At 43.2% G+C, this 27,725-nt stretch overlaps 3 protein-coding genes across 4 annotated transcripts in view; 2 read left to right on the plus strand and 1 right to left on the minus strand.

Annotated features, from left to right (window-relative positions):
• The first annotated feature begins 53 nt into the window (after window positions 1-53).
• parietopsin lies at window positions 54-2,964 on the plus strand. The gene is made up of 4 exons (XM_044036519.1): window positions 54-744; window positions 943-1,271; window positions 1,407-1,652; window positions 2,259-2,964. The coding sequence occupies exons 1-4, from the start codon at window positions 393-395 to the stop codon at window positions 2,412-2,414; spliced, it is 1,083 nt and encodes a 360-aa protein (XP_043892454.1). The 5' UTR covers window positions 54-392; the 3' UTR covers window positions 2,415-2,964.
• Window positions 2,965-5,024: 2,060 nt separating this feature from the next.
• On the plus strand, window positions 5,025-7,211 carry LOC122775861 (dopamine D2-like receptor). The gene is made up of 2 exons (XM_044036065.1): window positions 5,025-6,584; window positions 6,856-7,211. The coding sequence occupies exons 1-2, from the start codon at window positions 5,067-5,069 to the stop codon at window positions 7,012-7,014; spliced, it is 1,677 nt and encodes a 558-aa protein (XP_043892000.1). The 5' UTR covers window positions 5,025-5,066; the 3' UTR covers window positions 7,015-7,211.
• A 1,557-nt stretch (window positions 7,212-8,768) lies between these two features.
• Window positions 8,769-27,725, minus strand: part of LOC122776448 (potassium voltage-gated channel subfamily D member 2-like) — a 33,595-nt gene continuing 14,638 nt past the window's right edge. Inside the window, exons 3-7 of one of the 2 annotated variants that reach the window (XM_044036996.1) lie at window positions 13,151-13,313; window positions 12,595-12,693; window positions 11,516-11,614; window positions 10,290-10,510; window positions 8,769-9,068 (exon numbers count right to left, since the gene is read on the minus strand). In XM_044036996.1, the coding sequence (XP_043892931.1) occupies window positions 8,885-9,068; window positions 10,290-10,510; window positions 11,516-11,614; window positions 12,595-12,693; window positions 13,151-13,313 (766 nt within the window). In that variant the 3' untranslated portion in view covers window positions 8,769-8,884. The remainder of the gene's footprint in view (window positions 9,069-10,289; window positions 10,511-11,515; window positions 11,615-12,594; window positions 12,694-13,150; window positions 13,314-27,725) is intronic. The other variant, XM_044036997.1, reaches the window with a different exon arrangement.

Below are 27,725 nucleotides of genomic sequence, written 5' to 3' on the forward strand. Positions count from 1 at the left end.
TCAGTGCAAAACAGTTTGATGTGATAGGATAATTGCTCTGTAATTAGATTGCAGGTCCTGTAATTAACTGTGAATACTTTGCTGCTTGCTGCATAAACAGAAGAAAGAGATGTTTCATACATTTGACGCTCGATGTTGTGGACAATTTGATCCCATGTTAATAAGTCTTCCCCCTTTCCAATTACCATTATAGCAACAGGTTTGTTGAGGTTAATCCCCCAAATCTTGTTAGGGTCCAATTTCCCATATTGCATTGGGGGCTCTGTGTCAGACAGGTGCACCGTCCTGATCTTGAAAATAAGAAAAGCTAATCCAAAACGATAAGATCGATGTCCTGAACAGAGTGTCTGTGGGTTCAGTGTTTGTCCTCACAGTTGCTTCGTTTAGGCGCCATGCAAAGCAACAGCACGCCGTGGAGCTCCAGCCCCCATCCTTCGTCCATCCACGCTGAGATGGTGACTGCGGTGCCCACCATCTTCCCGCGGGTGGGCTACAGTATTCTTTCTTTCCTCATGTTCATCAACACGTTGCTGTCAGTTTTTAACAACAGCCTCGTCATCACCGTGATGCTGAAGAACCCGTCTCTCCTCCACCCGATGAACGTTTTCATCCTCAGCCTTGCGGTGTCTGACCTCATGATTGGCCTGTGTGGCTCTTTGGTGGTCACCATCACTAACTACCAGGGCTCTTTCTTCATTGGCCACACAGCCTGTGTGTTTCAGGGATTTGCTGTCAATTATTTTGGTAAGTGGAGACGTGAGACATCCTTGCTTCTATGATATGTTTGCTGCTTTTGGAAATGAAGATTTTCTGTTTATATCAGATCATTCATGTTTTCTTGTGGACAGATGTTGGAGTCTTATCAAGCATTTAATGTGCACTTAGTGTGGCTTAGAAAAGGCATAATAATAACAACACCATTGATCTGTTTTACCGTCTTAGGTTTGGTGTCTCTCTGCACTCTGACCATGCTTGCCTACGAGCGGTACAACGTGGTGTGTAATCAGAAAGCCGGTTTGAAGTTGAGCATGCGACGAAGCATCACTGGGCTACTGTTTGTCTGGCTCTTCTGTTTGTTTTGGGCCGTGACTCCATTATTAGGCTGGAGCTCCTATGGACCCGAGGGAGTGCGGACCTCGTGCTCTCTGGCCTGGGAAGAAAGATCCTGGAGTAACTACAGCTATCTCATTCTCTACACACTCCTCTGCTTCATTTTCCCTGTTGCCATCATCGTCTACTGCTACGCCAAAGTGCTCCAATCCATGAAAAAGGTGGGTTTAGTGTAGCATCTGCATATTCATCACACTTGTATGCCATTAAAAAAAGATTAAATGCTCAAATTTTAATGCTTGCTGGAACAAGGTATTGGCTTTTAATGGGGGTCACATTTGTTTTCCCACACATAGATCAACAGGAGTGTGGAGCTTCAGGGTGGGCGTTCCAGCAAAGAGGAAAATGATCATGCCATCCATATGGTCCTGGCCATGATTATAGCCTTTTTTATTTGCTGGCTACCCTACACGGCATTGTCAGTGGTGGTAGTGGTGGACCCGGAGCTCTACATCCCTCCCCTGGTTGCAACCTTGCCTATGTACTTTGCCAAGACCAGCCCAGTCTATAATCCCATCATCTACTTCCTTTCCAACAAACAGGTGAGCAGCTCAAGTTTGTGGAATCATTTCCATTTAAGCATTTAGCAGACGCTTTTATCCAAAGCGACTTACAAGAGAAGAACCGTGGACTGATGGAGAGTGAGAGTGTCGAGGTGGATGCAAGAGCAGAAGGAAATAGTGCAGGGGAAGGGAGTAGGGGGTAGGGTGAGTGCTAGGACAGAAGATGCTCTTGGAAGAGCTTTTTGAAGATAGTCAGGAACACCCCTGTTCTGGTAGCGCTCGGTAGGTCACTAACGGGGAACGACACATGGAAAGAGTCTTGATTGTCTTGTGCAGGGTGTCGGCACTGCCAAACAACAATCCTTTGATGAACGGAGTAGTCGAGGGGTAACCTAAGCCTTTAAGAGAGCATTTAAGACCCATGAAGCACTTTGTAGGCTGGCATCAGTGATTTGAATTTGATGCGGGCAGCTAAGAGTAGCCAGTGGAGCTCAGTGAACAGAGGGGTGACATGTGTCCTTTTAGGCCGATTGAAGACCATGGCGCGCTGCCGCGTTCTGGACCATCTGCAGTGGTTTCACAGAACAGGTCGGGAGGCCTGTTAGGAAAGAGAATGAGTGTATGTGTCTTCTTTATGTCCAACAGTTCCGTGATTGCACGTTGGAGGTGCTGTCGTGTGGACGCTACATTCCCCATGGACCCACGAGAGTCAGCATCAACATGGCTCCCTTGAACAGGAGGAGCCGACTCACTTCCTTAAACAGGAACGTTAGCAAGCAATGCAGGGTCTTGCCTCTGTGACTGTGATACACTAGATCGAGATGAAGATGGTTGTTTTTTTCATTGTGATTTGTTTAGATCAATGTTAAACTGTTGACTGCCTTTTTCATATTGATATTTGCAGGTTTTTATGCACGTAGGGAAACTAGCCGAAAAGAAAACAATGACTGAAAATAAGGTGTTTTTTTTTGGTTTGTATGCATCTTTTTCCCCCACATGACTGGGCAAGTCAAATAAAATCACACCCCTGATATTTTGTTCGCAAATAAAATGCACTTGACTATGGAAACGTTCCTTACTTTCACAAGTCACATAAGTAGTTAATGTTTTTAGGGATTTGACTGATGAAATATCTAGTCCGTAGACTATTCCACTTTTTTTTTATATTACATTTTGACTGTTTTCTGGAGTGCCCAGACTGTGTGTATAATATGCTGCAAGCCCTTCTTTCTCTGTAATATGATTTAGCAAGGAAATAAAAAAAAAAAAACAAGTCAACAGTCGCCACTTTCCACACTTCTGCACCAGACAAAATATAACACTGCTGCAGCGTTCCGTGCTGTGGGTGTAATTATCTCCATTAGGACCTGTGTGAATACAGGATTCACTCATTACAATTATTTCTCAGTTGCAGGAAAACAAGAAAGGCAATCAAGAAAATGCTCAATCCATTTAGCAAAAATACAAAAAGCAATACAAAAATAGTCCGCTAAGTGGTTCTGGGGTTTTGTATTAATACGATTGAAGCGGGAGATTGAACGGTTGAGAGAAACATGACATGATGACAGTCTGACATGGCACACATTGAATCTCTGCAGCAATAAATAAAGATGAAGTGGAAGGACAAAGTTAAAGAGAAGTTAAACTGGTGATTAGGATTTTAATTCTTTTTTTTGTTAATTTACTTTATTGTTCAACGTATCCAGTGATATTTTTCTATTCGTCTTTCTTTTATAGTATATTAAACCCTAATTAAATTCAGTAACTTCACAGTAACACAATAAACCACTGCAGTAATATCTCAGAATGTGACTCTCTATTCTTCTTATACTAAAATGATCATTAACATTATTATCACTCACGATTACCATTATTGCAAGTCAAGGTTATACCATGTCTCTCTCGATCTCTCCCTCTCCTGCTTGTTCATTATCCACTTCATAAAAACAAATCACAGTCTAATTGGTCAAGTAGTTCTTTTCGCCTACACTCAACCATGGGTCCTCGTTAGAGTCTCTCTTTTAACCCACATCACAATAGTGACTTAGGCTCTGACCAGGTTATAGTCAGCGTATGGCATTAAAATGGCCCCAAAACAGCATCGCAGTCATTTTACAATTTTTCTTCTGGGCAATATCCTCAATGAGAGATTAAAATTCTCGATGACGGCACTGAGGGATTGTGAGTGTGAGTGTGAGAGTGGGTGGTTATTTGTCTATGTGTCCCTGTGATGGACTGGCAACCTATCCAGGGTGTGACCCCGCCTAGCGCAGGTTCCCCCACGACCCTCATGTGGTGGATAAAGTGGTAGGAAATGGATGAAATGGATGATCTCAAAACACAAAGTATGATTTTATGGTCTTATGGATTTACACAAGTTCTCCTGAGCAAGATCACTGAAATAAAGCCTGGCTGTGTTGAACTTGATCTGCAGTTCACCCTCTGAATTAGTGACAGTATTCCAACCAAACAAGGTGTTTTGATACAAAAAATAAATGCAAAAGTAACATATAGAGACATCATATTGTAACGTAACATTTAACACAAGTAACTCACTCAACACTGACTCAAAACTCAAGAGTTGAAAATGCAGTTATGCAGTGTCTTGCTTGGACTCACTATTGTTCAGGTTTTCCCTCCATTGAGCGCTCTGTTTTGGCTCAGTACGCTGCTGGGCCAATCCAGGGAGCATCTAAAGAGCTGAGCTGTCGGTGCCAAGTCAAACTGCCTTTAAATTTGTTGCAATAAACGGTTTAATTATGACAAGAGAGTTCCTGACTGAACCAGGAAGATTGATGGTTTAATCAACATATTTTACTTCCTAGATCCCCGGGGTTTTATCTGGGATGCGCTTTCAGGAGGAATTTGATCATTCTAATATGTAGACTGGTCAGGAGGAAAATTTAATGCATTGATCTAATCCCAGATTCAGCGTCATCTATAATCTTGCACATCTGAAGCAAAGAGCATTTCACACTTTATCTCAAAAAAGGATTACACAGTGTCATACAGTACTATAATCCAGCAACACGGCTCTCCCCCTTTCCTGAGCCACTCGAAGAACTCCCGAGTCACCCATCTGGCATTTGTGAACCAAGGCTTTTAACCTTTGTGTGGTGCTGTATGAAATGAATGGATCGCTAATCAGTTGGCACGCATATGCAAATACAAGTTCAAGCGTCACACAGTTCGTCATTACTGCATTTCAACAAGTTGCGTGTCATTATTTAGACAGAAGTGACATAACTGCTTCATGCAGTCGACTCTGCTGTGAATACACAGCACAGTTTGTAAGTCCCAGGTGGCAGCTGGTGCTGTGGAGTGATAATGAAAAGGGCGTTACTTGTCCAAGCGCCGGGATCAGCTGTAGATATTGTTCATTCAGTGGTGAATGACTTGCCTTAATGTATGTATGGACACAGAACTGAACATGCTGACTTTTTGAATCTGGAGATGAGAGGCGAGCCTACGCGTGCATGGGACTCTGGGAACAACACCATTTGGAGGGACTACATCGACATCACCTTTGTGGTGGCAAACAGCTTGGTTCTGTTGGTAACATCTGCTGTCGGAATTGCTGCAAACATCTTTGTGATACTGGCAGTGTATCACCAGAAGTCCCTGCAAACGTCGAATAACGCACTCGTGGTCAACCTTGCGATAATAGACATTCTGCGGTGTGCCTTCGACTGCCCCGTCCTCCTGAGCATTGTTTTAGCTGTGCACGAAAAAGGACGCGTGAACGAGTTGATCTGTGACGCACAAGTGGCCTCTTTTTCCTTCAGCTGCTGTGTCCAGCTGCTGACACTGGCGTGCCTGAGCGCAGAGAGACACCAGGCCATCGCACATCCTTTCAAAACCAGTCAACGAAAAAAACGGTTGACAGTGCTGATTCCTCTTACATGGATCTTGTCTTTTCTGGTGGCTGTTTGCTGTCTCCTTTTTGTCAAGGACTCACCGGTGCACGTGAGTTGCAGAGGATTACAGAGGGAAACATCCGGCTCGTATGACACCTTTGGACTTTATATGCTGCTCCCACTGTGGGCGGTCTGCTTTGGTGTTATCATTGGATTCTATGCGAGCATATTTAACCTTGTGAGAGCTCACAATCGCAAAATATTTGACAAAGGCACTTTGCCACCTGCTAAAAAACCTGAAATGGAAGATAAACAAAAGAAAGAGGAGATCACAGCAGTGGAAAATGGAACGTCTGAACAAAATCAAAAACCTCCACCTGTTGCTCAGGGGGAGCCAGTGATGCACGCTGAACAGAGTTCATCAAAGAAAGATACCGTTCTCCAGACCTCAGTGACAGCGGCACACTGTGTCTCCAGCTCAGAGAAGGATGAAGAGTTTGAAAAAATTGTGATAACCGACTTGGAAACAGAACAACCATGTCCCACCGTAACAGAAGAGAAATCGTTGAAAACACAGCAGTCCCAACCCAGTGCCACGAGAATTGACGCAGCACCATCCAATGAAGGTGGAGCTGGCAGTGTTAAGAGCTCGACTGCAGAGCCACAGGCGGTGTTAAGCAATGTTAACACAGAAGCAAAAGAGAAAGAGCAAATGAACCAAGCATCCACTGAAATGATAGAAACCAGCCCTCATGTCCCGTCTTCTGCACAGTTAACAGGTCCTGAATCTACTTCCCTTTTACTGAGTAACCCAAAACAAGCCGAGGACAGCAATGGAGGAGAAGCCATGGCTGCCACATCAGACCAGGTGTCAACATTACCTCCAGTCTCAGGCAACGCTCCGGAAGCAGTTGACGCAATTCCAAATATCGAGGCGGAAGGCGCCGTTTGCATGATGCCTCCCAAAGCGAATAAAGAGAGAGCAAAAAAGAAGAAGGAGAGTAAAATGGCTAAACGTGCCGGTTACATCATCGTAACGTTCGTCTTATTCTGGCTCCCACTGATCTCAACGATCTTAGTGAATTACTTTGTCCACAAAAACAAGAATCCACAGGTAAGTGTAGAAAACAAAAAAAGTATGTGGCCTTTTGTTTGTGCTTGATGAATATACAGTCGTGAGTGCTGAGTAAAACTTCACAAGTTTCAGGCTGGTGACTTCACGATAAAAAACAAAAAAAACACCAAGACAGCCATTATAAAAACGTCAACGTTCGCAAATTTGAATGATCCATTTTCCAGAAAAGGGGATGAAGGATGGGGGAGTCAAATGGATTATGTAAATAGATGTTAATTCACACCATATTATCTCTAACCCTTTTTTACAGAGAAGCACCATTCGGCACGTGGAGGTCCTGTCGGTGTCTGTTTCCTGTATCACGTCACTGACCGACCCAATAATCTACGCCGCAGTGAACCCTCAGTTTCGGACCGAATTCACCAGACTAACAAACAAGGTTAAATCCACGTTCAGTAAGAATGGATAGACAATATGACCACATTTAATATTCACTGTGAATATGCGACAACTTATGTAACCCCAGACACCCAAAGTGTGAATTTTGTTTGGGCGTAAAAGGCCCATTTACTTCACATGCTGCTGCTGCTGCTGCTGCTGTGTTATCCTATATTTTATGCAGTCTGACATCTCAGCACGCTGGAGCCGAGGTGCCGCATGCTGTGAGAAGCGACGTAGACCGACGCAATCATCTCAGCAGGCAGATACTGCTGACTTCTGTGTCAAACAATCAGCGAGGCACTCGTCTGTCTCCTGAGACCATGCAGCCAGGACCCACCACTGGGCGAGTCAGGTCCTCACATGTCCTCCATCAGCACTTAATTATGATCTTGTCGGTTTTTTGAGCGATCAGGGAAAGAAAAAAAAAAAAAAAGGATTACGAAATCGACCTAATTGTGTTTTACTTTTCAAAAAAGACATGGGTCGTGTAACAGATGTTTGTGTAGAGCTACAGTATTTATTCTATCAACTCCACCAAATGCACAATGTGTGATCATTTTGTCCGTCCTTTTCCCTTTATATGTGCACCCCATGACAAGATTGGTATTCCATTAAAAAGTAAAGTGTTGCAGAATTTACATTTCACCCTCATTGAGTTTCCTTTCTTTAATCTTTTTTTTTCTTCTTTTTCTTCTTCTTTTTTTTTTTTTAACTGACAAACCTCCAACAAGAAAAAAGAGACATACTTAAATAAAACAGATTTCTGCAATGACAGCATGCAAATCCTTAATTCAACCAGTTAACAGACAGAAATATTGTGCCAACAACTGTCAACTAAATCTAGAAATAAGAGGAACCAACTCCAAACGCAGTCGATAAAGTTCTATCTGAGCTATTTACAATATGAAAAATGTACAAAATGGCCACTTTACACAGTGAAATCTAGCAAGTCATTTTCAATAATGGTCATTTGGGAGGAACTGAGTGGAACTAATGTTCGACCCTCTTTCGTATGGTTTCCCAGGTCAACACTATACGACCATGTTAGGGTTACTATTAGTTAAGTGTCGCAAAGAACATTCAATTACACTTCTACCTTGTAACCTAACTAATTTTTTTTACCCTGTATTTCTCTCAATAATAGTCGATGACAATGGCTTCCACGTGTCAAATATGTAAGCTAACACAGAGTTTTGTCATTTTTGACTTTCACTTTTGCACATTTTCACAAACATGTCAGGATGCGTCGTCTATTTTACTCATCAAGCGGTGACATCAACCAGGTAATGAGGCGGTTAATGATATTCACAACAGTTCTTCATTCCTGTGGATTTATGTTTTGGGAATTTACAACAGTGAGGGGACTATTGGAAACCACTTTATTGGGATTTTCTTTTTAAAACCGATCTATTTAACTGGGTGGAACTGAAGCAAATGTTGACATAGACTGTTTTTAATATTCACAAGTATGGCCCCTCGGGGAAATGAATATGTGTGCTTTGCCATCAAAAGTCATCAAGAATGACCCTTTAACAACAGTGGTTCCTCAGAAGACAACAAATACACCTACATTACATTTTCAAAAATAAAGTTGTTTTTTTTTCCCCTCAGTATTTTTAGGCAACAACGATAACCTCTCGACTCCTTCCTCGCTCTGCTGTGCTTAATGCAGCAAGATCTGCTGGTCACTTTACTCCAAGGCAGTCGTCCACGTCATTTTAATACCATGCAGAGTTTGACATCAGATGAGATCACTACTTCAAAAACTCCCCACATCCCCCGCCCTCTGCTAACTTTATAATCCCTCTAGATTATGGCAGGTTGATGCTCGGTGGTCCCTCTCTCCTCAGCATCCGGTGCTTCTCGAGACCAGGAAGCTGATAAGATAAGCGTGACATCTACAAGGCAGATACTCGGACAATGTTGCTCTGAGAATATGCGGTGGTGGTGGCGGTGGTGGAGCCATCGCCGTCTGATGAGGTCACCACTGGGGCAGAAAGGCTGACCATGGAGGGAGTGATGAAAGGTTCGTTACATTTCAGGGGCACCGTCTCGTCGAGTTTGGCATTCAGGCTGGAGCGGCTGTAAAAGACAACACAGGATGAAAGAGGGCAAGAGACCTGACCGTGACCATGTATTACAAAAGGCTGCTACATGCTTGTGTGTGTGTGTGTGTGTGTTTGCACTTTCATATCTTTTCTATCATGTGCAAACGTGTGTTTTTTCTGTGTGTGTGTGTGTGTATCACCTTGGCTCATATGACGGTCAGGAATCGGATGTAGAAGAATTTGTCATTTTCACCAATAAGAATAAATATCACCAATATGGATATCGGTTCATCCAGTTTATAAAATAACATTTCTTCTTACAAAGACCTTGTGGTCTCAGGCAACGCACTTTACGAGTTCTTTCCCGGTGTGTTTTAGATATTCAGCCCTGATAATTCAGCTAAGCCCAATATAATGGAGATGGGGAAACAACCGTTCAGCAGCATCCTTTCTTTGCAGATGTGCTGTCCTTGATGCTTTGGATAATCCAGATTTGAAAATGTGATTTAAATAGAAAGCAGCGTCACAGAAAATTGAAACCATGCTGGGTTTTTTTGCCCATGATAACATACGACAACACTGAACAATGAAATGCTGGCATCCGACGTTGGATGTCAAAGCATTTTCAAAATAAATGGCAACAAAACTAAAATTGGACGCGGGTGTGAGTGTGAGAGCGGATGGTTGTTTTCGCTCCGTGTCACCTGGGATTGGCACCAGCACAACTAAAAGACAACATATCAATCCTGTCCTCAAACCATCGCACTGGTTAGCAATCAAACGCAGAATTCACTTCAAATACATGTCACCTCAGAACACTCCGAGGTCGCTCAGTTCATCTTCACGGCAGTTCCTGATAGTCTCTATCATGTTGGGGGAAAGATAGTTGCTGCCCTTTGACTCTCGTCTTTACACCCTGTCTTGTTTTTTAACCACTGATGTTAGGACTTTAAATCCAATTCAACATCTTTTCTGTTTTCTGGTCATGATGCAGTCTGACTGTATGTTGCTGTTTCAAATATGTTATTTCTATTTGCCTTTTCTTTTCTCCTTAGTTTGTTGTATTTTTGTCGAACTAAAGCTCTTCAGTGGCTCTGTCAGGCAGTGGGTGTATCGGCAGAGGTGAGTAAAAATGGGAGTTTATTACTGGTGAACGCTCATGGACTATTGCAAATAAATAAGCATTACATTTATGAAGCGAGACATGTTGAAATTGTACTTTTATAAAATAAAGAAAGCAAAACACGGTAACTACCTGTTGACCACAGGCCTCTCCCTTATCTGTATGGTGCTGAGCTCCTGGTTGTTTGTGCTCGGCAGGCTGAAGCTGCTCTTCTTCCTGTGGCGGCGTGAGCAGCACGAGCTGAGTCCATGTGGAGACGAGGACAGCGATGAGGAACGGGAGCCCGACTTGTGCATTGCAGAGATCTCCATGCAGTTGGCCTGAAATGTCTGCTCGTCCACGAACTCGTGATTCTGCAGAGTCGGGGGGTGGGGGTGGGGGAATAAACGGTGGAAATGTGGATTCAGTGTTGCTCATGAATCATTCCATTACATCAATGATATGCTCTGTTGAATAATGAGTAAAGATATAAAGATTAAACAGACTGAACAGAATCCACAGCAAAATTGTTTAATAATTGGAAAATGAATCATCACGGGAATAGAAATATATTGGTCCAGATGCCCATATTAAGTACCATCTGTGAAAACATTCACAACTGTTATCGTTGTGACAAATGAGCGTGACTTGAAGGTCAGGCTCCAAGGATTCTACCGTCTCTGCCGATAGGTGGCAGAGTGACGCCGCGCAGAGCCTGGTGCCATCCTTTGAATCGTGCCTCCGCTCTGACGCCGTCACTTCTGCTCAACTCTTAGCCATCTATAATGTACGGCGTGAGCGGGCTGATGCACACACATGTGCTCTGCCTCTGACTGGAGCTTTTCCCAGATGACAGGAAAGCCTTTTTACTTGTGGGAGGATCATCTGTGAGGAGGAGCACTGATTTGCTGCCTGTCAGTACAGGGTTTAGAGCTGCAAGTGTAAAACTCAAAGTCACGGCCGAGCATTAAAGAAATCTCTAAATTATAGATGGTGTAAAATAAAGTCTGCCAGTTTGTTTTGAAGGGATAGCGTTACTGACTGGCACAGTCATGTTATCTTTAGCATGTTGCTGACGAGGATACTCCAACATTTCCTTGCCCCATTTTCTGCTACTTTTAACCCAAGTGAAATACATTCGAAAAAAAAACCCCAACTTAGACTGTTTCCATTTGCAAAACACTGACATGGGCGATGCAGCACAGACTGCTGGAATAATGGAATATTTATACAAGCATGTTTCTTTTGTCACATCCATTTTAAAGTGTGGGAAGTCTGTTACCAAGGTGGTCAAAAGGAAAAGATGCCGGAAGGTTTTTTTTGTGGACGCCAAAGCGTTTAAGTGAAAAAAAAAAAAATTGCAGATTGCAGAGGGTTACCGTTGTTTTCTCCAGGCAGTGCAGCAGGTGATGATGCTGGCTCTCAAAAGGAGGGCTGGGGGGCTTTGCCACCAGGGCTTGTCCTGCCTCCTTGGAGGCCTTGGAACACACAAAGTAAAGAGAAAAATATGTAGATGAGCGGGCTCACACTCTGCTTTAAAACAGTCTCAGGCAACAGTTAGTAGCTCGGTGATGTAGTGGAGAGTACGAAAAGCAGAAGGTTGAAATGCTCATCTGTAGCACAGCAGCGATATTTTTTTTTTTTTTTTTACTGAGAACCTAGTGAGATGGGGATGCTTAGAGATGCATAGACACAGTGGCTGAGTACAACACATTTCACTGAGAGACTTGTTTTTGCCATTCTTTTTCACAGATTTGACGAGAAAGACCAGAAAAGTCAAATTAGAAATGGGCTCATGTCAGTGCAACAGCAGTGGCACAACCAGACACAGATCGAACAAAATGCACCAAACACAGCACAGAATCTGGACCACAAACACACTACAGGCTTTGATGAAGCTCTGCACGGCTCCGGGATGGAAGGTATGTTGTGTTAGTCTGCACGACAACCTGGATGCTCTAGGAATAACACACAAAACACACAGCAGATCAGAAACAGAGTTTAGAGGAGATGCAGGCTGAGCAGACAGCCTCCATAGGCGACCTACTGTCCAGGAAGCCTTTAGTTCCCTCCTTCCCCTCCAAACCCTGTTGGACAGACATGCAGAGCTTGGTCATGAGTCAGTGTGACTGTAATGGCTGTTCTCCACCAGAAGGCAAGTGTGCCTGCCTGGCCCTCCTGCTGTATGGACAGAGAGAGAGTGTTGACAAAGCATGTCAATGCCGCGGCTGAGAGGTGTGATGTAAGACAGAGAGAGAGAGAGAGAGAGAGACAGAGAGAGAGACAGAGAGAGAGGACGGTCACACTGAAGCACTGGAATGACAGCAGCCCCCTGTGTTACAGCATGAGAAGCACCCCCTCCCCTGTGTGTGGTAGCATGGACCCCGGGCAGAGCGGCATGCAAGCGTCAGCGAGGCCCCGATCAGTCAGCCCCCAAGCCGCTGCTTGGCCCCGTTACCTCCTCCAGCGTGTCGATCAGGAGCCCATTTTGTTTGTAGCGCATATAGGCATTAGTGCCCCGAATCTTCGCAGCACGGATTCTAGCAAGCCGAGTTTTCTGTTTGAACAAACAGACCTCTGTTTTAGCCTCTGACGCTCTGTCTTTCACACCAATTGGCTCTGTCTCCCTCTGGCAGCCACAGTATTTAGGAGGGAGAGGCGAGGCTTAAATCTACGATTAGGAAATTCTGCATTGACAAACACTTTTTTTTAGAAAGAAATGCACACATTGCTATTGAAAAGCTGCTGACATAAAAGAGCATTTGTTTAGTCGCTGTCTTTCCCTCTCTTACACCTTCTCGCTACTGAAATATACACAAGCAAGTTTAGGCCAACCAATACACACATTCACAGAAGCACAATAAAAGATTAATATTCTGCGAGATAACGTTTGCCCTGTCATTCTGTTGTGTGTGGATAAGGCAGGGACAGAAGAAAGGGCCAGATAGAAGCAAAATATGGAGAGATAGACAGAAAAAGGAGGAGAGAGGCAGAGGGGAGGGGAGTGTCAGTACCCTCTGGGCTCGTCTTTTCTCCGCCCGCTGGCTTTGGTGGTAGATACGGCTGAAGTTTGACACTATGACAGGGACGGGCAAGGCAATGACCAGCACCCCACTCAGCGAGCATATGGACCCAAACACCTTCCCCACGATTGTTTTTGGCACCATGTCGCCGTACCTGAAAAACACAAAGAGCAGACGACAGTGAGGAAACGTGTTTGTTTCACAGAAACCTACTTCTTTCATCTTAAGTCATGAAACTTTATTTTTCGATTTTTCTAGAAATACTTACTTGGACTATTTCTTTTTTTTTTTTTCACGACATCAAATAATAAGTCACATATTTGAGGTGGCTGAGGAATAAATAGGCCTGTTCTGAAGTCACAAATGCTCTTCATGGCCTACTTTCTTTCACGCCACCGCGATGAGCCTCTTTCATATATAATTACACACCTGCTGGCACCGGCTAATGCTTCCACGTTGTGACCAAACGTGCTACATATCCCCCGTGACCTCTGTTAGCCAAAACAGCTTGTGAAAGATACAGGCAGTCGTATCACACTGAATACAAACGAAAGGGGAAGGGAACAGTGTGATGCCGAACCCTGGAGAGATGATTTAGGTATTGTGGGCTGTGTGTGTGTGTGTGTGTGTTTTTGTCTCCTGCTTTCATCATAATAGACCTTTAAAACTGAGACCACATTCAAACGTTTCATGTTTTGCAACGATAACAGGGAAAGTGCGAGCTCTTTTGTGCGCGACACTGATCCAACGGTGTACACAAGTAATATTTCAACATCCTACCAATGTTGAACCACGCCACATCCAGCATGAACAGATTAATGGCTGAATACGTCAGATGGGACTGAATCATCTACATTAACCAGATTAATGCACTCGTCTCGTCTCAAGCAGTCGCGCGTGTCTGCGGCTGCGCTCGGAGGGAAAGCTAAAAAACAAACTGTCTTCTGCTCACTTCACATTTGCAGACACCGCCCGCGCCGCTGACCATACATTAGAACCCGAGGCGAACCCACTTAACATTTACCCACGGACATAATCATATTCTGTTGTCACACAGAGGGGTAATTATCATACAACAACATAACATTAAAAAGGAAAACAGAAGGCAACAAGCTCTGATTTCTCTAAGGCAATTAATAGACTCAACCTGGAAATTGTACACACAAATCTTGTGAAGATACCCCGCTTGTTCATAAATATCACTCTGCTTGTTAGGCTCCAGGCAGCTCTGAGATTTGAAGAACAGTGGAAATGAATGATTGAGCGCGTGCGAGGCTTTCCTTGTCTGCTAAATATCCCTCTATGTGCAGTGGAGGGCCGGTAATCCACGGGATTGCAGGTGGGTAAAAGATGAACGATCTAGACCCTAATGCGCAAATGACCTGAGAAGACCATTACCTCCTGAGAGTAAGATGAATGCAGGTAGGAAAGGACATCAGCATTGCTCAGTGGCTGTGACAGCAGCTCTCTCAACTGAGGCAGGGTAATGTGAACGTATCGCTACATGGGAGGTTGACTATTTCATAAATGAAGTTGTCTAATGCCCACGGCCGTCTGCTTGAGTCATTAGCCTCAGGTTTCTATCGCGTTGGGGCCAAACAGCCTGGGCTTTTACATAGCTTTCGGCGGGAGGATGTAAAAGTGGACATTTTAATATCACGCTTGATGGGACCTCGTGTACAACAGTTTGCTTTCAAGTTGAGTAATCTCACGCCGATGTCGTTAGTTTTACACTTCACTGCAGGTCAAGCAATTTCCCTACGTAATCGCAGATGAAACCGAACATCAGGTGTCAATTACAGATTCCAAGTGTACTGTTGAAAGCCCATTAAGAGATACACGTGGATATGATACAGGACAGCGTTGCTTCGCATAAGGCGGACGTTTTACTGCAATGTGAGGAGTGTGGAGATGCTGCTGCATGTGACAATAAGTATGAACAGTCAAGTGTGGAATACAACGTATTGCAGCGCTCTGAGCAGGCGTCGCCTTTCAAAAGCAAAGCACAGTAGTAAGCAGGTGGGGAAAAAAAGGAAAGGAGAAAGCACACTCTGGAGAGAAGCACTAACAGTGATGGATTGTTCATGGGGGAAAGCAGAGATACACAAAGCTCTGCCTCGTGGATGATGGCAGAGGTAGGAATTAACAGCAGCAAGAGATTAAAGTAATGTTCCTGCTTTGTTCTTGTTGTCTCTGACTACCAGGTACCCACGTTTGCTACCCTGCACTGACATGGGTGAGACACAAAGATGGATGGCCAGATCCTTATCTACCCTGCAGAGGGGAAAGAGGAGTGTCGGAATGACTGAGTATCAATTCTCCAGTTCCACCCACCTGAAACCATACTGTGCTCACATTCTCGCTACTCTTAAAACCTGCGCATCCTGTAGAATTGTCCTACAGTGAGATGACAGCATTGCAGATGAAGCCCAGCGTAGTGAGAGAGAGAGAGAGAGAGAGAAAGTGGGGCTTTGCCTCAGGCATTGGACAATTGTCAAATTAAGGAATATTTGAATTTCAGAAACGGGAAAAGATTGTTCCCAACAGATTTGAAAACACAAATGACTAATCAAAACATTATTGCATCCCCCTGCGTCAATCCGTGTGACGGAGTGTGTGCAGCCGACTTTAAAAGCGGTGCAGTATTCCGTCAGGAAACAGATTTCTGTACGTGACCTCATCGCTTCACAGCAAGCACCGAGTCCAAAAAACATGGACACACCTATGACACACAGGAAGACGCAGACTGTTGTGTGCGTGTGTGTGTGTTTGCGTGTGCGTGTGCGTGTGCGTGTGCACGTGTGTGTGTGTGTTTGTGCGTGCGTGTGTGTGTGCGTGTGTACACGTATAAAGGCCTTTAGTCTGAGATCTACATACACCAGTGCTATTCTACCTAAAATAAATTCTGGTCCTTAACTGTCCTTAAAGAGAGAAGAGGGAACTGCTCTTTTTTTTTCTAAAATCAAAACTAAATGAAATCTTTTTTCAGATTAAATGAGCAAACATCTTACAAATCTAATCTTTCATGGTGACCTGGGAAATCATGCTTAAGTGTTTGAAAGTTGACGAGAGACAATACTCATGGACAAAGCACTCAGAAAAGATAACAGGCTGAAGTTTCTGATTAAACCTCGAAGGTTTTAAGTAAGTCCTGATGTGCAGCCAGCTCACTTTCTCACAACTCCCATGCCCGATGAGATTGTCACTAACACATTAGACATGCTGACAATTAGAATCCAAGGATTGTGGCAGATCTTTCAACAGAGGGGGCTTTGTCCACAGTGGTAAAATCCAATCATCCCCTGGCACCTGCTGTCATGGGCACCTCAAGCGTTCTCTCCCTGGCTTTACCCTGAACTTAGCCCGCTCTGCTGCAGCTGAGCCGCCAACAAAGTGCATGAACAAAAGCACAAAGACGACGATGCTCAAATGTTCTCACAGTGTTCAATTCCAAGGTGTTCATATGAAGAAAAGTCCTGTGATAAAGGTACTGAAGCTGTCAGGCTGCAAGGTGCCCTTCCTCTAAATGCGTCGTGAAAAGGATATTAAAACTCCCTTTCATCAAAGTAACCTTTGATTTACTTGGAATGAGACTAACTCGATTAATAAATGAAGCATTTTGACTCATCAGCTGATTCGAATCGAGATGAATTGGGCACACTGTCTCATCTCTGCGCACCGTCTATCTGTGTTGTTGCATGGCCATAATTAACTGACGGGCCTACAATCACATAATCTGGAATACTTTCAGTCTCACCTTGTTCCATGAGACTGGTTTAACTTCACATCCCATTCGGCATTTTGTCTTATTGTCTGTGAGACATGAGACTCAATGACATCCAACTGAGTCGCAGCAAACGTAACAACGAGACGCTCATCGAGGTACTGAAACAAGACATTCATTGAAAAAGCATGCCAAGGTCAACCCTGTTTTCAATGTCATACAGAAATACATTTTTTAATAGTTTTTTAAAGAAAAGATGACTTTGTGGAATTTCAAATTCTGTGAAAGTATGGTTTCTGTTTGACCTTCACCAAGCACAAAGCTCCCCATCAGAGCTTCCTCAGGGTAATCACTAGTTTCACTGTTCAATGGCTTCTTCAGCTTAGACAATCCCTTCAAACCTGTGAGACCATTCATTTACCACTTTATCCTTCGGCTGCTGGTGCCAGTCTCAGGTGACACGCACCCTGGGCAGGTCGCCAGTCTATCGCAGGGCCAGCATATAGAGACGAACAGCCATTCACTCGCATCTATGGGCAATTCAGAGTGTTTAATTAACCTATACATCTTTTCGGACATGTGGGAGGAAACTGGAGACCGGAAACCCCACGCATACAATGCAAATTCTACACAGAAAGGCCCAGACCAGGACATGAACCAGCAACCTTCTTGCTATGAGGCAACAGTGCTAGCCACGTGGTCCCTTGGGAGACCAAAAACTGTAAATTAGGCATTACATGTGCAGGGACATCCAGGACGGTGGAAAGGTTGAGAGGTTTCTGACTCTATTTCAGGATCTGTGACACCTCAGGGTCGGGGTCTGATGTGGAAAAGTAAAGCTCTCGCAGAGGATCAAAGATCGTCAGAGTGGACACAACATTGAAATCCTATCTAGGTTTGACATATAAGCAATGAAGCCTTACACTGACCAACCGAGAGAAAGGCTCCGTTTTTTACAAGCCCTGACAAGGAGCAAATGGAGCAATGCTCCTCGACAATACGGTCCTCTGTACCTTCTCCACGAGGCTGAAAGAACACAGTATTCATCCTTGCTGACAGTTAAATAATAGATGTACCACAAAAATGGGATTTTCCTCTTGAACTCAATCATGCCCATACAACTATGAATTTAAAATCTCAAGAAAATGGATTATACTGCCTGCATGTCATCGAGGCATACTAATATGAGTGACAAGAAGAGATAAATTTCCTGGAGTGAAGACCACAAGATTTATAGAGTACTGCAGGAGAGGTCTTGAGGGTGGTTGTGTCATATTAAGAGCCCCCCATAAAAGATTTAGTTCATAAAAACAAGAAGGCCATATGATCACTCTTTTCTGTGCCACTGGGCTTTGTGAATCCACACAACACCAATGCAGCAAACAGAGATTGCTGCATTTAAAGATCAAGAAGGGGCGAGTGACGGTCGGTTGAACAAGGTAAAACATTATCTGGTCCACATACAGCAAAATGCATTTTCTTTTCATGCCAAAGAGACAGACGGCTTCACTGGCGGCTCACACCCCTGCAAGAATCTTTCAATGCAGTGGCAGGACTATGGTATGTGTACTGCTGCGCTGCAACCCTCTGGGATATATATACCAGCAGCCTTCAGAATCAGAAACACAATAAATGTACATGATCTCCAACACGATCCCTAAACACCACGGATCGTTCCTGATGTTGTGCACTGCTTCACTGTCTGTCGGCCTGGGAGCGCAACACCCAACATGCTGCTTCTCCCAGGTTTGGACACCAAAGACTGATGGGATTATGAGTGTGTGGGCTGATAGGACTCTGCTCCGATGCTATCCCTCAGATATACATCATTATAGATGAGGGATTCCCAGAGGCGCCGGGATTAGCCCGCTCGACTTTCACTGCAGGTGATAAGGGAGAGGAGGAAAGCCTGGCAGAACTACACAACATAATGGGGAGATTGGAAAGCAGAGATAGGAGGCAGTCAGCGGACCGCACTGCCTGGTGTAATGCGTGTGGCAGAAAACACAGAGAGCTTCAGTGTGAGAGACTGCGAACAATAGCTTCAGGGAAGGACAACTTTGAGATAGGTGAACGTCACCAACTCTGAGGGGGGAAAAAAACAGACCGCATTGTGCTGACTGTGTGTTGAAACGCAGTAAGATGGAGTGTGGGGCAGATGTGAGAGATCACTTTTTATGCTTCCCACAATCCAACTGAGATCTAATCTCTGCAGATTTGTTGAAAGGCAACGGGGAGAGCGAAAGGTGAAGTTCTAAAAAAAAACAGACAGTGGATGCGTGGCACAACGCCAGTCACTGTGAATGTGTTGTACACTGAGACTTTGCAGTGCATCAGTGTCATTGTGGCTTTGATCCTCCAGCTGAACGTTCACTGAATCTCTATTAAAGGAAAGGACGGTGCAATTACCCTCATTTAGCTATGCAGATACAGTTAAACCATATAGAATAGGTGTGGCTAACGCACCTCAGCTCTCTCTCACTGGCATATCAAACACGTATCCCCGTCGCCCTCCAAATCCCAGCTTAACCCTCACCCTGCAAAAGCAGGCAGCTAGTTATCACCACGGCTTTGACATTATCATGCATGACCTCTCATTTGGGAGATCTTCTTAAGAGTAAAGGACGATAAAAAGCTTTTCCTCTCAATTGCTCTTCCATTGCTGACTTTGACTCATCCTTCCCGCCGCCTTGACTTGCTGCCTCTGACCGAGTTGGAGATGAAACGCTTCATTCTTTTACTCCTCCTTTTCTATTATCATGCAGTACTAGCGCAGCCCCGCTTGACATTTCTCTTTTCTTCTCCTCCTCTACACTCCCCTCAGTCTACACCTGCTGACTCTTGAGAAACAACTGCTGTCCTATGCGAAGCAGTACTCCGTTTCACTGCTCTTATATGCCAAGTCACCTCGACTTGAGCTCCTCGTCGTCATGATGACGACGACCAAGGCCTGGTGGCAATTTGCTTTAATTGCCAGACGATTGGCTGTTCTGTACTAATGTCAATTCTTAAGTATACACATGGACCTATAAAATAGCATGCCATCGCACAAAACACACAAATGTGAGAACAGTCATTTGTGCGTGTCAGTGGGAGGTCTTCAGTCCGCCACGGCGTAAATGACTCAAACGTTGTTTGAAGTCTAACTTGACACACGCTTTGATTGCTGCCCGTCCTCCGCGCATTAGTTTAAAAAGCCAGCGGCTAAAAATATAGTCCCACAATGTCGGTACAATGGTTTGATAATGCAATTACACTGCTACGTGGCTCTGAATTAGAAGGGCAAAAGGAACATGAGAGAGGCTTTGGAAGTGCGAACGGGTGCCACAGTCATGGATTATGAGGAAAGTTGATAACAAAATGAAACCATCACACACTCAAGCGATTATGGTAATTAACTTATTCATAATTGGTTAATCTGCACACGGGGCGAGAGTGTGGTGGAATTTTCTTGAACGCCAAATGCTTAGATCAAGCAACCGTGTCACCTCTCTTCTGGCATGTGAAGGTCTAAGGTCTGGTTGATCGTGGAATGAGAGCAGTAATAACATAAGTGTTAGAGCTGTTGTCGGAGTAGCTGTTAGGGATGTCCTGATAAGCTTGTTGAGTCTTGACTTTTACTTGACAACATAGCATAGCTGCATAGTACAAGTGTACCACTTTTTTAATTGTCAGTTAAATAAAGAATATTCTGTACTGAAGACGTTTAGAGAGAAAGAAGAACAGGTGAGAAGAATAGCTGTGCAAACGTGTGGCCCATCTACAATCAGTTTTAAAATGATCTGAGCTGAGCTGCTCATTTTAAAACTGATTGTAGTCTATGAAACATATAAAATGCAGGATGATACTCACAAGGACAACATATCCAAGTGGCCCTTTACTGAAACTGATACTGTACATTCGAAAATAATGCTAAAGGTTGACTGGTATTGACCAGATGAGATTTCAAAGGGACCCCTGAGAGTCGATGTGTGGTCAGGTGAGAAAAGTCCTGTGGATTTTTGCCTGTATGTTGGAGAGGGAACTGGTCCAGGAACCTCATCACACTGACAGCAGATTAGTGCTCTGCGGCGCCGGAGCAGACGGTGCAAGATTAACTTTGATGTGCGATTCCACACAGAGCAGCCGCTGGATATCAGCTCGCTTCACCAACTGGCCCCTTAACTCAGAGTTTGCAGTGTGTGCATTCATCGGCTGCAGTGTCCAAAAATCTGCTTTTTAATGAAACTGTCATTAAAAAGCAGATTTTAGTCTTGGTAGTATTTCACCATACACAAAGTTGTATTCATTATCCATTCAGGCCTGTATGCACATATTTAAATAACATTACACGCATAAAGAGCGATATAATGCTTTTATGAAAATATTTTGTATGTTAAACTGAAGCCGCCCTGCAAGTGTACATTTCAAAAAGTCATTTAAAATGTCCATCATCATTTCCAGACCTGAAGGGAAGACGATGTCTCGACCAAACTCCAAAGATTAGCTAATTCCATCATTGAAAATGATTGTCAAATGTTTTAATATCATAAGCACTGAGCTCACATGTCGGTAGATTAATCTTCATGACAGCCGAGCAAACTCCTGACAAAGGCTTTGCTCGCAATAAAAGAGCCTAAAGAGCTAGTAAGTGGACCTGATATAAGGAATGTTTTATCAACGTTCCGTTCCCAAGGTCAAGAACAAATTTGCATGATTTACTGATTAATTTTATGGGCAAAAAAAAAAAAAAATCTGCAGTCTGGAAAGATTAACGTTACATAAAGAGGATTTTAAAAAGCAAAGTGACAGAGTAATCCCCATCACGAGCAAATGCATTTCTGAAAATTGGAAGAAAGAAAAAGTCGCAGGATAATTCCGCTTGGGGCTAAAAGATTGATTTTCCTCCAGCACAACACCAGAAAACTTCTAAATTCTGTTTGAGTTGTAACTTTAAATTGTCTACATCAGCTTTTTACACAAAACAGCTGCAACCCTTTGTTTTCCTGTTTGCGTCTTGTGAATACAAAGCTGCACATTCGCAGCTTTGCAGAAAGATACTGTACTTTCATATATATATAGAAGTGGCCACCGATGGTTTGCCCTATTACAGATAGAAGCATTTAAAATTCCAGTTTGTCTTTGACACAACGTTCAGGTACAAATTCCTGCTGCTTAAAAAAAAAAAAATCCAAGTTCAAAGCACTACTTTGAAATCTGATGGTGAAAGTGGAGGGAAAAGTGGAGGTTAGGATGAAACAGAAAAGAGTGGTGAAGCATAAAAATGTACTCAGCGCTCTCTCAGAGAGTTTGGACAGCAGCCAGACTGGTGACAGGAGTGAGCCCAGATAACAGGGAGTCAGTGAGTCACTGAGTACCGGGAACCAACGAGAACCTGTGGGAAGTATTGAGAAGAGCTGCATCTCTCAGAACAGCTGCTGACTGGCCCCTGGGGCAGAGTAGAGCTGCTGCTGCTGCTGCTGCTGCTGCTGCAGCCACATCCACCATTTCCCCATCTGCACCACACTACTGCATGCGCACTGGGACATCATTACTTTTTTTCCATTCCACTCCATGAGACTTCTCCTGTCACATCAAAAAAAAAAAAAAAAGGACACAAGAAATAATAACCCAGGGCCATTGGCGGAACGACCAAAGAGCCGTTTTACAGATGAGAACTGGTCTCGCATCCACACAATCTGTCAGTCAGTACCAGGTTTATTGCTTAGTCTGCTTTCTCAGCAGGGGGGCCTCTGAAGCCTGAATTGAACTGACCACAGGCGTGCGGGACAAAGTATGTGCTCTTAATGACAGAACTCCCACTATTCATGCATTTGTCACTGAAGAGGACGAGCCACCTGATGAAAAATGGTGCGGACACTCAGAAGACTCCGGCTCCACCACAGAGAGCACATTCAAATGTAGTGTTAACAGTTGTGGCTGAATGAAGGTTATTCATTTTAATCACACTACAGCACACCCTCTCTCCCTCCCACTATCCCAGGGGGCTGTTATATTTAAGCGCTTTCTCATTTCTACTCCTTTTTTTTTTTTTTGGTCCTGGCTGATGGCGAGGCAATTGCTTTGTGGGATGTCTGCCCTTGAAGAATCAGACAACAGGAGGAGATATTTATACATACTGTACATGTGGTGTGCGAGCAAGCTGCATCAAATTCAGCACCTTCTTCTTCTTCTTCTTCTTCTTTGATTGTGTAATGTTAAGAAATCAAATCAGTGGCTTTGTTTCTGTATGCTTTTTTTTTTTTAGCCTTCATTTATCACTGCTTATGTTTCCCCCCTTTGTAAACAGAACGGGTATTGGTTTTGTCCCTGTACTCTAGGACTCGCTGCCTGTCCTGGGGGAAGAGAGCGATAGTTGGACCATTTATCTCTCATATCTACCGTTCATTTACATGCTTTCTAATTGGACTTTTCCATCTGTTAATGCCTCCACACTTCTGGGGACGCTGTGGCTAAAACATCCTGTCAAACACAGAGGTACATCAGGGACAGCCTTCTTGGCACACGGCCCTCTCCGTTTCTGTCTCTATCTCTGTCTCCCCCTCTCTGTTTGTGTGTGTGTGTGTGTGTGTGTGTGATGTAGTGTGTAATCAGACGTCCAGCGGCACATAGCGTGGAGGAGATAAGTGAGATAAGAAGATATACAGTATACGCTGAACTCTGATATAAACCTGGCATGATTGTCTGCTCGGAAGAGTAATCTGTCTAACGCACGGCAGATTTGGCAGCTGCGGTGCTTTAGAATTAGAATTATATGAAGATGATGTTGTTGCCGTGTGCCTGAAACACAGTAGCATAATTATTGTCACATGCAGTCAATAGTAGAGCTTCCTCCAACTCTTACTGAGAGATGTTAACGATAGGGGGAGATTGTGTTCCTCAAGCTTGTCACTCTTTACGTCCTACTGAAAGGGAGTTGCGAAATTGCACAGGGACAATGTGTTTGCCGTAATGATTACAGCCCATTAACTTTGATGGCTGCCATTTCATAGGAAAGATGGTGAGGGCCCAGGATGCAGTGCGGCTTGTTCTCTGTCGCCAACATGTGTAAACAAAATCAAGGGGGAAGAGTTCAGCGGGAGGAAAATGCGACAAAGTCCACAAACAAAATTGATTTCTAAATCCAAATGGGACAACTTCACCTTTGGCGGGAGTTGAATGCGACATTAGTCTTGGGCATGACTCCCTTGAGACCTCCAGAGGACAACAATGACCTGAACATCGACACATCTGTGACCAGCGGTTAGATCAGGAATGTAACTGCTGTGTGTGTGTGTGTGTGTGTGTGTTTCCTCACATGTGACAGCGGGTTCTTCCGTGCAAGTAAATGAGACCGGAGCTGCAGCTGAAATTGATTGCATTGTCCGGCTTTATTAATGCTAACTGTTCTTATCCGCTCAACCCGCTTGCTTTTGTTTGCCTCCTAGCCAGAACGTGTTGCTCAGTAAAAGCAGGACACACTCCATTTGTCTGTGGCCATTATGTAAAGACAGCACCGTGGAAGCCAGAAATATTGCTCGTAAGCTCCTCCACGGGGATTAAAGGCGACTACCTAAAGGGAAAAAATTCAAAAAATAATCAGCTGTTTACGGTTTTCCGCTAATACCTTGAAAGAAAATCCCTGAAATACTACTGTGTACGCTGCACTACCTGCAGAGAGAAATCCCTGAGGTGGGATGTGAATCCACACTTCAATGACATCTAGACAAACATATCAGTCTACAACAGCAATCATCTATCCAGTCTAGTCAAAGAAATCCATCAAATACAGTATCAGAAGGCAACAACACAAAAGGATTAAAATTTCTCATTTATTTCTCTTTTTTTTTCGCTTTCAACTAAGTCCTCTTTTCTGACCTGATATTAACGTCTATCCTCAGTGATCCAGTCACAGACAAGTACGGGGTTCACACCTGGGTTAGGGTTCACATCTGGCAGCAAAATATATGAGATCAGGCTTCACTTCCCTTCAAATACACACTGACATCACGTCTATTTGTGAACACCTTTCTATTGTACCGGCGTGTCCACTGAGACACAGAGCTCTACTCGCACTGCTATAACATTAAAAAAGGATTTTTTTTTACAAATAGAGAATGAAATCATGTCGTGTGTCGTGTGTTAATATTGTGGTAGTGGCTAAAAATAAATGCATGTATGTATGGGTGCTGATGAGTATTAAGCTGAGGAGCTCATGCTTCCTGTGGATGCAGCTGAGGAATGTGGGTACATGCATCCTCAAACCACCTCTGAATGTGTTTTTTTGTGATCTCATCCGATTTGAAGCATTCACGACAGAGTGAATTAGAGTGATCTGCATATGATGGGATCACCGAGAATGGTTGTTAATACCAGGTCTGAATGGAGACTGAAATATGCATATCTGTTGTGATCTAGTTTTTGGCCTAATTTACCCCCTGAAATGTGTATTCTCTACCTGAAGCCTTTGGAATGCACCTACACTGAGTAGAGTATACTTAATAACGAGAGTCAGTTACTGTATGTAAGAAACAAAATGCTACAAGTAAAAGTTATTCACTAAAGTAAAAGTGAGGATACAGAGCTTTAAATTGAATCCTTCAATCCTACAGTAGATTTTAAAAACAAGTCTCAAACAATCTCACCTCACTGCTCTGATTATATGATCAGTACAGTTTTAACAACAATAATGATAATAATCATTTGACACCTAAACAGAACCAAATTGATATTCTCTTCAATTTTACTCAAACTGTCGTTACATTTGGGTCTCCTAAGTGTTCTGAATTGTATTATAAAAAAAGATATACGTATAAACATTTATTTAAGTCATAGGAAAATACTATTCTTCCACTCACACTCTGCCAGGCAACAATTATGCATCTGTTCAAGAAAAATAAGGACCCACTTGGTTTTCTTTTCATAAGGACATATAAATATATGTGATAGTCAAGTGTTCTTGAAATCCTTTCATGGCACCTTGACACAATTCTTCTTATAGTATTACAAATGGCAAGTGGATAGACGTGTTTCAAATTGTATCACACTGAACTTAATTTGTTAAATCAAGTGGGATTATCTTCTCCACAAACTTAATGGGTTTGAATTAGGCCGTAATTTCATTGAACTAATCAAGTTTATTCCCACTAATCTACGTACCTCGGTTCATACCAGTTACTTCCTCTCATTATTTATAACTCTTCACTGAGGGACCAAGCAGGAAGAAGACACAGTACATCCATAATTTTTGGTCCATGCGATAGAGCCATATTCTCAGCCCTATTTAAATCATCTATAGCGCATGGTGTTAAGTGAATGTTGCAAGTGCTTTAGGGCACGTGCAACTCCGATCTAAATCTGATATTTAGACGGTGTGTAACCTCAGCACAAAGTGACGCACAAGATACAAAAGGGTCGTCTTTAGTGTCTGAATTATTCATAGGTGTGTTTTGGGTGGAACATCAATTTAGCCAGAATTCCGCTTGTCATTCCTTTTAAAAGCCAGGTGCACCTGTGTCGCTTTACACTGGGTGTGAGATGGAGCATCTTAAGTCTTGAGTACAATAACAAAATACAAGATATCAGACGCAGTTGCAGCCAAACCCCAAACAGATGATTTATTATTATACATCAACAACCCTGTCAGCTATATTTGAAGTGGAGAGATCTGGAAGAATTTAGGAAAATATCTGTATTACATTTCTAAAGAAATGTTTCCATTCAGCAAAAATACCAAATAATGACCTTGCCTTCTAAGCCTTTTTTGACTTAATCAGTTAGGAGTTAAAATAATATCCATATTCTACTGCAGTTTATCTGCATTTAAGGCAAAGGATGGCATATTTGTCATTATCTTTATTAAGATGTATCTTTTACTCTTTCTTTTTTGTTTGTTAATAATAATAAGCCCCAAGCCTATTTTGTAGGTCTCTGCTTGAAAATTGCATACTCATAATGAAATGAGTATATAACTGCAACCGCAAGGTCTACTTGAATACTTTGGGTGTCATAGTAATGGGAACGTTTGTGAATTATGTTAAGATGTGTAAATATCAGCACATGGGTTACTGGTGAAGAGTAAAATGAAGATGGCACACAACAAAAATAAAAATGAAAAAGAAATACAGGCTTGCCTTAAAAAAAAAATCACTTTCAGGATGAGTATCTCTTTGGAATGATGCAGCTGCAGCTCTAAAATTCTATCAAACCATAGTACACAATATGTGAACATCATCTCTGCAAAGGATGACTTTGATAAAATGAAGCGAAACAAAATTAGAGAGGTTTTAGTACAGAATGTACAGACAGGGTCTCATGTAGCACATTTTAGCACCATCTGTGCCATTTATATTTTCTCATGTATAAAACTACTTTTATCCTACTATTAATGTTCAATAAAACAGTTTATGGCTTTGTTTCAAAGTTCCGTTAGACGTCTATATATTTTCCATTCCAAAAACGAACACAAGGTGTCAGGACTGAGTTGTATCCCAGTACGACGGTGACAGGTTGCTGCATGGAATGTTTTCCCCAGGGTCCTAATGTCCGTTCAGACGCCCGGAATTATTTGAGTGTAACACAGGAAGTCCGTCTGACCGGCGTTGTTTTCGCTGTAATATCAACTTTTTGACGGCGAAAAATCAAAGGTAAGAGCAATTTTACAGCAGTCGATTGGCGAAGAGATTTCTGTTGTCTTTATTCTTTGGCTTTTATCTCTGTGGTGCTTTGGTGGAGAGTGCTTTGACGTATATCTTCAGAATCCTCTGAGACTCCGCGTTCATTTGAGCTGTGTGGGGTGTGTTCTGGATTATGTGTGTAGCGTTGCATCCAGAAATGTGGCGAGTGGGTTGACACAGTAGTGCC

The sequence above is a fragment of the Solea senegalensis genome, linkage group LG10 (genome assembly GCF_019176455.1).
Source record: "Solea senegalensis isolate Sse05_10M linkage group LG10, IFAPA_SoseM_1, whole genome shotgun sequence".
Lineage (NCBI taxonomy): Eukaryota > Metazoa > Chordata > Actinopteri > Pleuronectiformes > Soleidae > Solea > Solea senegalensis.

Bases quoted from the DNA above. Each gene is read 5' to 3' on its own strand.
- parietopsin (XM_044036519.1), top strand. From the start codon at position 393: ATGCAAAGCAACAGCACGCCGTGGAGCTCCAGCCCCCATCCTTCGTCC. The intron at 1,272-1,406 runs GTGGGTTTAGTG...TCCCACACATAG, and splicing joins TGCTCCAATCCATGAAAAAG to ATCAACAGGAGTGTGGAGCT. The intron at 1,653-2,258 runs GTGAGCAGCTCA...TATGTCCAACAG, and splicing joins ACTTCCTTTCCAACAAACAG to TTCCGTGATTGCACGTTGGA.
- LOC122775861 (XM_044036065.1), top strand. From the start codon at position 5,067: ATGAGAGGCGAGCCTACGCGTGCATGGGACTCTGGGAACAACACCATT. The intron at 6,585-6,855 runs GTAAGTGTAGAA...CCTTTTTTACAG, and splicing joins ACAAAAACAAGAATCCACAG to AGAAGCACCATTCGGCACGT.